Source organism: Haemaphysalis longicornis, unplaced genomic scaffold, assembly GCF_048455015.1.
Source record: "Haemaphysalis longicornis isolate Haplotype H1 unplaced genomic scaffold, Haemaphysalis longicornis Haplotype H1 scaffold_13, whole genome shotgun sequence".
In the NCBI taxonomy this organism is placed as follows: Eukaryota; Metazoa; Arthropoda; class Arachnida; order Ixodida; family Ixodidae; genus Haemaphysalis; species Haemaphysalis longicornis.
Window position 1 is genome coordinate 87,083,342 of NW_027526233.1, and position 13,401 is coordinate 87,096,742.

General features: G+C 48.3%; 1 protein-coding gene across 1 annotated transcript in view; it reads left to right on the plus strand.

The window, feature by feature from the left end:
- Gnpnat (glucosamine 6-phosphate N-acetyltransferase) overlaps positions 1-12,223 on the plus strand; it is a 50,302-nt gene extending 38,079 nt beyond the window's left edge. Inside the window, exons 4-6 of the mRNA XM_077694903.1 lie at positions 712-842; positions 6,682-6,743; positions 9,848-12,223. Of these exons, the coding sequence (XP_077551029.1) occupies positions 712-842; positions 6,682-6,743; positions 9,848-10,022 (368 nt within the window). The 3' untranslated portion in view covers positions 10,023-12,223. The remainder of the gene's footprint in view (positions 1-711; positions 843-6,681; positions 6,744-9,847) is intronic.
- Positions 12,224-13,401: the final 1,178 nt, after the last annotated feature.

A 13,401-nucleotide genomic window follows, 5' to 3' on the forward strand; every position in this document is an offset into this window, starting at 1 on the left:
AGCAGGAACACCCGAGCTGCGCATAACTGAGCTCATGGGGAAGCTGTATTGTGTGTCACTAGTCCCACTGGCCAAGTAACCCGCGCCAAAAGGTGACTAAACGAACGCGAAGGGACGTAGCTACGATGTAGCGGCATATAAAGCCATCTGTAATAAATAAAGCCGTCCACAGGTATCACCGGGCCCCAAAGCACGCAGTCAGACATGTGCGTTGAGAAACGTTTTCCATTCATACTGAATAGCGCGAAGTATACACACGAATAGGACGCTAACAGGACTGGGACGAGGCACAAACTTGCAACTGTTTATTTAAAAAGACGACAGGAACGGGGACACCTAAATATACACACGAGAGCGACACTCTGTGCTTGCGCAGTAAAACCGATAAAACCTAAAACGAAAACATGAAGGTGCAGAAACAGGCTTTCTCGGACGACCATGAAACACCAGAACACTGGCAGGAAAAAGTAGGAGTGTCTGCTTGCAATATGTCATCTTTCTTGTCATGGTGGATCTGTCTGAGTGAATTTTCGTTCCTCACCAGTAAGCAGGATTGACGGAGTGCTAACGCACCCTTCCTCTTCTGTGACTTTGTGATATGCTTCAATGATCTCGCGCGTTATCCTGTCTTTACTATGCTGTCTATTCAGTATGAACCATCACCAACTAGCCCCATTCTACGTCCTTTCAAACTTTTTCCCCGGCGCGCAGGCAGGTTCGAGGCCATGAAGGCGGCTGCGGGCACCTACTACGTCACGGTCATCGAGGACCTCGACCGGGGCCTCGTGGTTGCCTCCGCCACCCTCTTCGCCGAGCTCAAGTTCATCCGGGGCCTGGCCACGGTAAGGGATGCACACCCCCTGCAGCACGTAGTACTCAAACCGGGGCAGTCTCTGCAGTAACAATGGCATCACAAGGAGCAAGGCCGCACGGGAATAGCAGTCGCTTCGTTTACTTGGCAGTGCTGCGCGGCTGTGTTCACCAGGCCTTCCGTGGATCGGCAAGACAACACACTGTTATATTACGAAGGCGTACAAATCCAAATCCGCGAAGGCTCCAGATGAGCTGGCTTCACCGCCACCCATAGATCTTTCCCGCAATCAAAACGTGGCTGTAGCCGGCTTATCTCGCGCGCACAGGACAACGGTGCCAACTTACAGCAGCGTCAGTCCTGATATTTCAGTGTTGCGAGGCTGCGTACGCTTGTAATCGGTAACGATTGATATTTTGGCACGTGCGTCGGCTTCGGATCCCAGCTGAAGTCAGTAATGCGGCGCCGTGAAAAAAAAAAAAAAAAATTGGCCACGCATCTGCTCACTTTGCTGCAAGTGTCGTCGAAAGAGGATAGCCTTCAGCCGCCCCTGCAACTTAAATGCCTCTCTTCCCCTTTCCGCCCAGCTTTCACGCTCTTCCACTCCCGTTACGTTCCTTTTATGATAAACACAGTGAAGGTTCTCCCGAGTCAAACCAATAGGTTGCCGCAGGGGCCCTTATTGCAATACACTGCTTAAAATCGTTTGCTGGCCACTGACCAAAGTCAAAATATGTGAGCGAGGGAGCCGTAGTGCTCCCGAAGCGTGATTTGTATATTTTGTCTTTAGTCAGTGAAGAGATAACCATTCCAAGCATGTTTCCTGACCAGACGGTATGCCGCTAAACCCTCTACTAGATCCACTGCTTGCGCCATCTACGGGAGAGAGAGAGAATAAACTTTATTGCGAAAAAAATTGGAGCCCTCGGTGTAGCTTTTCTTAATTATGAACTTAGAACTCTGCCACGAGGTGGCACCGCGAGCGTTTTTCGTATTTTGGGGTCAAAACATTTTTTTTTCGAGGCGCTATTTCTTATTTTCTGTCGGAAGAATCCAGCAGCCGCATGTATTTTTAATTAAAAGAACGCTGCAAATGAAACTTCACTCAACAATGTTTACAAGTATAAACATTGACGTGACATCTAGGGTATTGAAAACGTTGTGCCCGTATAAAAGTCTCGTTCAGGGATTCTATCATCTTTTGGCTTGGCGGTTGAATCGAGGGACAGACAGACGGACGTTTCTGATTTTAAGTCTTTAAAAACCGTAAAGGCTTTAAAGTGCGAAACGAAGATGATTTATCGTTTGCTATGTACCACCGCCGTTACATTTAGCGACGGAGACTTAGACACAGGGAGAACGATTACCGCATACGCATCATCCCGCCAAGGGGTTTCGTTTTTCTAGTGTCGTGACCAATGCAGCGTAGGTTTGGGTCATAAAATATAATTAGGCTGCAAATGAACCTATCACTCTGGCACCCAATCCTCTGTTCTAGTGTCGTGACCAATGCAGCGTAGGTGTGGGTAATACAAGATAATCAGACTGCAGATGAGCCTATCACTCTGGCACCCAATCCTCTGTTCTACTGTCGTGACCAATGCAGCGTAGGTGTGGGTAATAAAAGATAATTAGACTGCAAATGAACCTATCGCTCCGGCACCCAATCCTCTGTTCTACTGTCGTGACCAATGCAGCGTAGGTGTGGGTAATACAAGATAATCAGACTGCAGATGAGCCTATCACTCCGGCACCCAATCCTCTGTTCTACTGTCGTGACCAATGCAGCGTAGGTGTGGGTAATAAAAGAGAATTAGGCTGCAAATGAACCTATCGCTCCGGCACCCAATCCTCTGTTCTAGTGTCGTGACCAATGCAGCGTAGGTGTGGGTAATAAAAGGTAATTAGGCTGCAAATGAATCTATCAATCCGGCACCCACTTGTTCTTACCCGCCTATAGATTTCGCTCTTGTCATGTAATGGAAAGTTCAGGAATGCGTACGAGAAGCCAATAGAAATTTCGGCTTCAATTAGGCATTGACTGATACACCTGTTTGTTGCTAAACATGTGGCTGTTGGGCAGGTTTGCCACATCCCTATGTCGTGTACTGTTTTCATCCCTAGGAATTTCATATAAAAAGATGGCCGGACAAGGAATCGGGGTGGCCCCTTTTGCGAATAATTGGGCATCTTAAGAACGTTCAGGAATGGGATTGCGAATTTCCAGGAGTCATAGCTCGTCCATTACTTCACAGATAGCCTTAGCCTCCATCTTGGTAGCTGTGAGTACGAAGATATGCGAGATCTCCGTGTCCTCGGAGATGTCCTCTCAGATCTTCGTGTAGACAAACGCAAGTGTGTAACGTTTGCTTTTGTGCGAGCAAGGAAACTATGGGGACATATCTGTAAGGCAAAAACGTTGTGTTCAACATGAGCTGAAAAGTACGGCATTTTCAGCATTCGATGGCTGGAAAAATTTACGCGCCACGCACCGTCGTCTAACGAAAAATTAAAGCCGTTCGGAAAGCTGTCGGAAGCGCAGAGCCAGTGATTCGCCATAATGGGCTGTACCGCTGTTATCCGCTTACGGCTACCACCCTATGCAATTCAAATTTCCCGCCTTCGCAGTGCTCGTGCGCCCCCTGCCTGAAACTGCGCCAGCGGAAGTTCTGTTCTCTTTGTGCTTTTCTCCCCTCACGTGCCGCCGTTGCATTGCCACATTTTGCGTTTACTATTCGCCGCGAGCTCGACATGTAGGTGGCGACAGCGTCGCGCTGCTAGCGTGGATACTCCGCTGAGCGGAAGAATGCACACTGTGGGCGCGCTTCGTGCCTTTTTCTTGCCGTATGTGCGCACGAAAGGTGCAAACAAGAGTGGTATGCTGTAGTTCAGTTCCTCAACGTTCAATGTATAGCATGGAAGCGACAGTCAGTTTTCAATACTACGCCAAAAAAAGCGACGACTCATCGGGAGTCTCAGAATGGCCGTAATTGTGACAATGAACTTGTACGCTGTGGCTCGTAGCAAGCTCGATCTTTCCAGACTATGGCTTTGAGCCTTCAATAAAAGCATAAATAGAAACAAATCAGGAAGCCTCGATCTCTGAAATTCAGTTTACAACGACAATCTCAATCGCTTTCACTGGTAGCATGACGCATTCTTGCATTTGTGGGATGCCCTGAAATGGTAGCACTACTTAACTGCCCCGAAATTCTTTTTAAGAGCTTACTATATTTTTTGTGTGTTCGAAAGGCAACATAAGATTACTGAATTTTGATCAGCGCAGTGATATAAATGTAACCGCTCTAACGGGTCTTTTAAATGAAATTTTAGCGACTCTGAAGGAAGGTTTGATGAATAACGGTTTCGGGTCACTTATTTACGGCTTTCGTCGCAAGTGAACTTGCGAATTGAATTGTCAACGCACGCAGTACAATCGACATCTCATGTTTAGCTAGGTTTTCGCAAAGTGACAAGCAGGTTTCCAGTGTGCAAAGCAAGCTTCTGAGACCTCACAGTGAGCACAAATTTTCTGTTACGGCTGCTCTGTTGACCATTTGCGTTCATTTTAAAATCTAACAGGTGCCTGCAACAGCGAGATGTGTTTGCATTCTTGCGTATAAGGTCGCTTACGAACCCTAAAGATGGCAATAAATGAAGTTGCGCTGTTGCAGATGTAGTAAAACATTTCCTTTTTATTTCTCGTTGCGAATCAGCGCAACGGGTTCCCGGTAATTACTTTGTTTTGTAAATGAATATCGCCTTTGTCTTGGCATTTACTTCTTGAGGATTGGTTAAAAAATAAAATTCTGTGCATTTCGTTTTTTTTTTTTCGGGAAGGGAAGAGCAGCGAGAAGAGAAAACGCGAAAAGCCAAACTATGGTTATCACTATTACTTGCAATCGAAACTACACTAGGCGTTGTGTTCTGTAACGGTGAAAAAGCAGTACTTTAACACGTATTTTCAAAACTGATTAACCCCCCTTTGGTCCGAGATTGTCCAGGAATTGTGGCTCGCCTTTTTCAAAATTGAAATCAATTCAAAATTGAAAGCAAGCATTGAATATTTTCAAATATTGAAAGCAAGCATTGTGGGAAAAAATGTTAAGACGTGACAATATTAGGCATTTGGTTATGCTGAGTGAGACACGTTTCTGGACAAGGTGATTCATGTCGGATTTGAAAAGCATATATATGACAATGACACACGGAATGCCACATGACAGACGCAAACTCACAACTGCTTTATTTTACCGAAAAATCCCCCCTAAATACTCTCTCGCATCCATAGAACCGTATTTTAAATAATACGTAAAATTAGCAACTCGATACAGTTGAATAAATGTTTATTCCTCCTCCTTAGTATAAACAACGACTGTCCAAAAACGGTATTTATTTTAGAAAAGGTACGGGAAGGACACGATCACACAGGCGCTTGCGGGTGCAAAATACGTGTCCGGTAATGTATGGGCGAAAGCGCACGGGTCGTGTGCAGTGTAAATGTTTTTGTTTGTTTCGTCTTTCTATAAGGACACAGCGCAATTTTACAAGGGTGTGGAATTTGGACGCGTATGCGCAGGTCTTGTCGCTTCTTACCCGTTTCGCGTACTAAACTTTTATCCTTTAAATAATCACCACGCCACCTTCAAAAAGCACCCTTCGACGTTCCCGAAACAGCAGACGACTGCACTCAACAATAAGAAAAGTGCAATGTGTAGAAGCAATGTCGATAACACGTTTCACACTCAAGCGGTGACCACAGCGAAGATGTTTCCTGGAATTGAAACCACCGGATTAACCCGCAACGACCGCTGATTATTGCGTTTCTAGAGGAAATGCGCAAGCAGAGCTAACTATGCCATTGCTTACTGCCAAACGAGCACACATATTGGTTGTTTTGTCGTGTGCAGCACGCGTCTTGCGCCGCACGCAACGTGAAAAAGCAGACGACGCGAGAGCGCCATCCTCACTAGGAGCGGTTCGTCCCGCCGCCGCCAGGGGCCGACTGTGTTCGCGCTCGGGGCGAATAGTAAAACCAAACCCAACGGGCGTCCTTAACTAAACGAACGCGGCCACTGCCGGTTAATTGCGTATATTTTCCCTCAAATTTACCTATAGTTTTCTTTGCGCTAATCAACGGGAAGATGTATGACAAGCGCCAGCGTTTCACGAGTTTTGAAGGCTTATGACTACGTAAACCGCTTGGCTTTCGAAGCGTCTGGGCAGAGTCCTTCAAGGACTCTGGTCTGGGGTACGCCGCGAACAGCGTTATCCCGGGATGCCGCCTTGGTTCTCTATATACTTGGGTCGATCGAGCGAGCTAGTACGACAAGGCGAGCGCCTAAAGTGCTCGGCACTTAAAGCTACATGTTGCAATATTGCTTTGCGAATCCGGTGCTGAGACTATCCGCCATTGCACAATTTCCACGGTTTCCATGTGGAATTTCTGCGACAGCACGATTTTCGCCATTGCGGTGTTTCAAGCCGTCCGTGCAGGCCGCGCATGCGGATATATCGCAGGGAGCTTTGCCTGTTGCAAACGTTTGGAAGTTTGCTCATTGTTGCAATAGTGGATTGTTCCGTCGCTCGTTGCAAGATCAAATATTAAGATTAGCATATCGCTTAAAGAATTTTCCTGAGCAAACCTCTCTTCCGCCTGTTCCCAGACTTTACACGAACATGGCATATCGTGGCCTGTTTTCTTTACTGTGATTGTCGCATCACTATAGTCATGTCATACAGGCTTGGTTTAACAAACGAGCGTAGTCGGAGCTGATGGAAAGTGTCTTTGTGGGCTTGGTTAATTATATTCTTTTAGCCGGATCAGCATCCCCCTGAGCGAGATGCCATTTGCCGCTTGTCCGTTGCAGAGGGGCCACATCGAAGACGTGGTGGTGTCCAGCGAGTACCGGGGACGGAACCTAGGCAAGCTGTAAGTAAATGTAACGGCGCATGCAACTGCAGAACGGTGTAGGTGTTACGCTGCAGAAGCTGGCGAATCACGAAACGTTTCGTCAACGGCTTGCGTTCATGTGCCGAAACATGCGTATTTTGACGTCCTTGCTTATAATTGCTTACACCCGGGCTCTAAGGCAGTTGGCTAGCTCTTACTGCGACGTTGGCATTGTGGTGCGCGCCCGATCCACTTATCAGGCAGCGTTTCTAGGCCTTGTGCATGTCTTTCACAGTGGAGTGTTTCAGGCGTGGTTAACCTCCTTGTTTTAAGTGCGAATGCACTTTATAAGCGACCCTGAATCACTCGTCCGCCGTCCGCGCTCCCCCTCTCCCCTAGCAACGGCGCGGAGGAGGAGAGAGAGCGTGCGTAGCAACGGTCTCGGCGTAGCAGCGGTCCCAAGCATTTCCCAAGTGAGAGGTACGTAACGTGCGAATGCCAAAGACTTTAACATAGCGCCCCTCCGGATCAAATCGGCTAACTTCGGGTAACTTCGGGCAAACTCGGGCATTCGCACTTTGCCAACTTCCCTCTCACTTGGGAAATGCTTGTCTTTCTTTTAAAGAATTGCTTTATTCGAAATCTCGTTTCAGTAGACGTTGTTGAACTTCCTGCTGGCTTTGCGCCAATCAACGTCACCATCGTTATCAGTGCGTAGATTCAAATGCAATTGAAGCTAGCACTGCTTTTAAGGGAAGCCATTGCCCCGGTCTGTTTTGCGCGTTCTTCCGCTGCACACGTATTTCGTGGTCACCAGCGTGTACTGTATTGAGAGCAAATATTCTCCGCTTTTAACGAAGTATTTCTTACAACGAATCCAGTGCTGTGTACCTAGGAGTTTGTTATAACGGGGTTTACTGCAGCCTCCCAAAATGCACCTGAAGGACATCCCAAGACGACCCGCCATGGTGGCTCAGTGGCTAAGGCGTTGCACTGCTGAGCACGATGTCGCGGGTTGGATTCCCAGCCGCGGCGGCCGCTTTTCTGATGGACGGGAAAAGCAAAAACGCCCGTCTGTATGAGATGTGGACGCACGTTAAAGATGCCCAGGTGGTAAAAATTAATCCGGAGCCCTCCACTACGGCGCGCCTCATCGCCTGCATTGCGTCGACTGCGTTGCGTCGGCCTACAATCAATCAATCAGTCAATCAACATCCCAAGACGAGGAAGAACTAACTGAGCGTACCATGCCTTATCATCACTGGGATCAAAGGAGGCGGTTGAAGGGCGTCCCCGTTTTATCAGGCGGGGCTGAGAGGCAGCTGCGAGAATTTGCAGTGTCGGAGGGTGCGTCTCTACGTCGCACGCCAGGAGAAACCGCCCGCGTTCATTGGCGTGAGAGTGTGTCAGCTCTGGTTTCTGGCAGACCCAAGTGCCCACCGTTGACTGGCACAGGGAGGACGTGCAAGCAATCGGTGTGGGTAGCCGTCAGGTTTGAAATAAGAAACGCCGGGCTCAGTTGCGTCGCAGTTTGGCCGCGTTGAATGGCAGCACCGCCATCGGGAGGATGCGCTCACCAAGGGAACGGTGGAATGGAAACGGGCTTGACAGGGGCTGTTAGGACGTAGGACGGATGTGTGTGTGTGGGGGGGGGAGTGGACTGTAAGGCTGGTACGGAGGGCAAGGGAGGCGGATTTCGAGCTAGGGAGTAAAGAAGGTGCGCGGTCTTAGCTATTTCTGTGCCAGCAGCTTTGATTGGCCCGGTGACTGCACCGGTACTCCAGTCATGTCCTGGAGGGCGGAGATGACTTCGTGGAGGCCCTTACTTGTCTGCTGAGTGTGCGCACGTGCTCTATATGCTGCTTCTGAGCCCGTGCTCGTCTTGCGTAGCAACCTCTTTCCAACGCCGCGGCGGGTTATGTTTGCTAGCCCACGTTGACCAATGTCGTCAGTTGAAACTGAACAAACCCTTAGCTTCTTAACCAAGCACACCCATGCGCGGGATCGTGACGGCACTTACCCTGAGAGACAGTGGGAGATGAGCAATTGCCATATGCACGCAAATGTCATCCGATAGCAGCGTTGTCACTAACTGCTGTGTCGTGGAGACACAATGATCCGCTCCTCATATCCCCGAAGATAATATTCCGAAGGGGTAGTGGACCGTAGGAATTGCTTGAATACGTCTTAGGATGTGGTGGTGTACTTGTGGGTAGTAGTTGGGGGTCCTCGGTTACCACTCGTCGCTGTGCGCCTGGAAGAGGGGCACGCCCGCCTTTTTCCATTTGAGATCACGGGTGGGGAAAGGTCTTGGCCCGACGTTCGTGTACATGACCTAGTATACAATAACCATCGTAGGGGAAGTCCTTCATTACCTACTTAACCTCTAGCTTGCTTGCTTCTCGCTGATGGAGAAGCACTCGAGATAGGCGCGGAAGAAAAGCGTTTGAACAATGTATCCTGGGCAACAGTGCAATACAGTACGGTCGCAATAATTGAAACTCGAATAATTGAAACGCCTGGTTAATTCAGAATTTCCGTGAAATAAAACACATTTCAAAATTTTGGTTGGCCCCCTATATTTTCTATGTATTTAAAGCCGCGTAATTGAAACTGGTACATTGCATAAATTAGGTTATTTCGCGCTTTTTCCTTGTTCCTGCTGAAAAATATCAGCTCCTATTGCTGCTTCTGACTGCATGCTTCAATTCTTATATCACTAAGAGTAACAAGTAAAGCCGACCACCTGCATACACGTGTCAATGCGAAACGTGTCAATGAACTGGCAGCTCTGTCTGGCATCGCACACTGTTTTGAACTCTCATGAAAAGACAAAGCACTCATTCATTCGTAATTTTTTATCCAAGTGTGAACACCACTTCAGTATTGTACATGTTTGAAGGTGGTCATATTAAATACATGCGAATATTTCATTACCACACAAGTTGATAGGCTGCCCCTTGTAATATTTATGACAACTTCTGATAACTTAAACAGTATCCTGAGATTCCGTCGAGTTTGAATTATCGCGAGTCTACTGTACATCAGTAACATTTATTCAATGGCTTAGCGCAAACAGGCTTCCTTTTGTTTTTGCAAGCCGAGCTCGTGACACGGTCTTTCTCGCCTTCCGTCCTCGACAGCCTGATCCAGAGCCTGGTGCGACTCGGCCGGCGGCTCGGGTGCTACCGGATCACGCTCGATTGCAAGGACACCGTGGTGAAGTTCTACGCCAACAACGGCTTCTCCCTCGAGCCCGGTAGCGCCAACAGCATGAGCCTGCGCTTCCCTCCGGCGGCACCGTCTCCGGAGAGCTAGGGAAACGGTGCAAGTGTTCAGCGAAGACGAATGGGGGTGGGGTCGGGTATACACAGCCTCGCGAATTTGTAATTCGAGGCAATAGAAAAATACCCCAACACGCGTGCTGGGAAAATAAGGTTTGAAGTGGCCATATTATATATTTTCCCGGAAAAATATTTGCAACTGTGCGCTAGGGAAGTTGTGTGGGGAAGGCGAGTCGGCTTAGAATGGAATGGCATAAACAGTGCGCCATGCCGAGCATAGTCCAAAAAATAGTTGCGTCGATGTCGAGGCCTAATGATAAAGGAAGGTGTTGCAAGCTGAACATAATCTGACCTTTGCTTCGCTGGAGGGTTTATTCTGACCACATTGTATTTATAAACTTGGAAACCAACATGCGCCTGAATTTTGTACTGCCCATTAGGCCACTGCAGTGCGCGACGATTGAGCAGGAGCACGTTGTTCAGCGTTAGAGCTTTTCAGTTGACGCGTTGCATTGTATTGTGAGCCGCACTGTTTTGTTCGCCTATTATTGCTGTGATAATTGGCTTCGCTTCTTGTGGCTCACTTTATTTAGGAGTTAGGAAATTTCGAGGGGGACCAACTTCCGCAGTTGATGTGTGATCGTTCTGCGGATAAAATTATCTTAGCCGGCTCATTCTATACATGCTATGGCCAGCCACTGTTTTCTTCCAACTTCCCGTTTTGTGTTTGTTCTTCCACCATGTCGCGACACATTTTGGAAGCGCGAAAGTTTCCTTGTTGACTGCTTCGTGCTCTGTTAGGCAATCTTCGACTTTTATGCCCCGATGTCTGGCACGTATCTTTGGATTGGACACTGTTGCCAACGTGTGCAAAGTTGTGGGGCACCCCGAGTAATCGAACGACTATTACGGCGGGTATGCAGGTTGGTGAAGGCAGAAAACTCGGTGTTGGGAGGAGTTAAATTTTTGTGGGAAAACAATGGAGGAAAAAAAAAATAAGCTGAGCAGATGCACAGCTAGACACCGGCGCCTTTGAAGAAATGTGGAGGAATTCAGGTGGCTTTCCCCCCTCTCCTGGAGGTCCCCGTCAGCCCCGTCGCAGCAATGGCGGCGAAGGCCGGCCCACCGAGGCGCTACGTCACGGCGATATCCAATGGCCGAAAGAGCAGACGACAGTGGCGCGAGCAAAGGTGGGAGAGGAGGCGGGTGTGCTCAAAATGCAAGGAAAAATGGGGCGCCAACCTTAACTTGCGTTTCGTATTTGGAAGAGGTGTAACGTCAGGGCCTTTCATAAGCTTTATTCCTCCAGGATTCGAAGAAAGAATTGGACCGGTGACAAAGGCTAGAAGCGGTTGAAAGTGCGTGGGAAAGGCCTGCTGTACGCGTGATGATTATGACCAGGCTGAAAGGCCAGTTCGAAGGCGTTCATGCGCGTCTTCAAAAGCACAAGCGCCTTCGAAGTTGGCCAGAGGAAAAGGCCCCTCCAATTTTGGTGAACGGGATCTTTGAATGCTCGAAGGCCGGAGTTATAAGCTGTGTCTGTTTCAGAAGCAGCTGCTCTGAATGAGCCCCACTGGAAAATAAGTTTCTGCCCTCGCCACGAGCGTGTTTCGGCACATCAAGCGTTGGTATTAGCGCCTGATGTCAGACATTTTTTCCATTCTACCAAAAAACTGATAAATTTGAGCTGCAAAAAAATATTGGCGGCATAGGTCGTTTCACTCTATAGGCGACATTACTGGATTGTGGGCTCTTGGTTTACGCCGTCCAGTTTCCCGGTGGTAAGATATATGGGGGAATTCAGGGGAACGTAAAACAGTGCCCGGAATGGCAATCATAGGCTCCATTATCATCCTAACAATGTTCAGAACGGCATGACGGGCCCCTTGGTTATGTGGCAGGGTTTTCTTGCTCAGACAATGCGACGTCATCTGAACAAATAAAAATTCCACTGTTGGCGGCATTGTATAGGCTGAGGAAACCAGACCTGCCGATAACTGATGCGTCGGCACGTACTATATGTCGCTGTCTAATAAGGGATTTCGGTTTATTAGGCATGCGGATCGATCGAGATAGGAATTTTGAGACCAAGCCACGTGTGACCGAACTATCGAAGAAAATATGGGGAAACGAAAAGTATGCACTATATATTTTTTGACGTTTCGCGCATATTAATTAAACAGCAAATATAGTGCTATTGTCGTTTTTCAACAATAAAGTTAGCATGAAGTTTTGCATTGCGTCGTGTGCCCTTCTCTTTTCGTCTTTGTATTTTATTTGCGGTGTCAGCCATTAGGCGTGTATTCTACAGCTTGCAGATCAGAATTGACGCGTCTGGCCTGAACACAAACTCGTTATTACTACCCTTTTTTCAGCAACGACTGAATAGCAACCCTGGAAACGTGTTATCCCGTCTTTCACATCAAGAAAAGTAAAAGCGCAGGCGCTTCCTGATTTCTCAGTCAAGGCACAGCAGCACGAGGGGAACACCGAAACGATCTGCCTACCAGTGCACGATTGCCTTTAAACCCGTTAAAATAATTGGCCGTGCTAATGCTCCCTCTAGCCGGTTAGTCTTCCGTTCCAAATCGCGCTACGCCAAGCACGAGAACGCTAAAAAAATCCTGGCCCATCTACACTAACGTAAATCCTGGGGAGGGGCGAAGCATGCAGTGTACAAGTGCATTCTTGGCGCTATGCCGTTTTTGCCAATGGAGATGAAACCGTTGGGGCGTAGAGGTTTGCTGTAAAAGACTCTTGTCTTTGAAGTACAAAGCTCTCTGGGGCGAGGCGTAAACGAGTGTCTCGGTGTTTTTTTAGTACGCGTTATGTTCTAGCGTGAAGGGTTAACGATTTTCCGTGTGTTTTAGTACCGTGACTACATCAGATGGCGATTACGACGACGATGACAGGAGACGCCAACAGCCCCAGCCCACGCTGTATGAGTGTATTCTTGACTCCTTGGCGCTGTTGCCAACGGAGATGAAACCGTTGGGGGTGTAGATGTGTACAGCTATGCTATAAATGTGTCTTAGAAGCACCAGCGCGAGGCGTAAAAGGCTGCGCCGTCGTTTTTTGAGTACGCGTTATCTTCCAGCGGGAGGCGTAAACGACTTTCCCGGTGTTTTACTCGCGTGACTACATGAGATGGCGATTACGACGACGACGATGACAGGAAACGCCAACAGCCCCGGCCCTTCAGGGGCTTCGCCCCTAAAATGCTGCTCGCCAGTTCATTTCAACCAAGGTATGCCGCGATGAAACCTTCGCGTTACTTCAATACTCGACTGTGGGATCCACCAAAGTTGTGCTCGGCGTAGTTGCTGATTTTTGGGAATGGCGAATGCAGGGAATGTGTTGAGAAATGCGAGACGTACGAGCCGTGAAAATCTGCACAGAAGATTAACACAGCA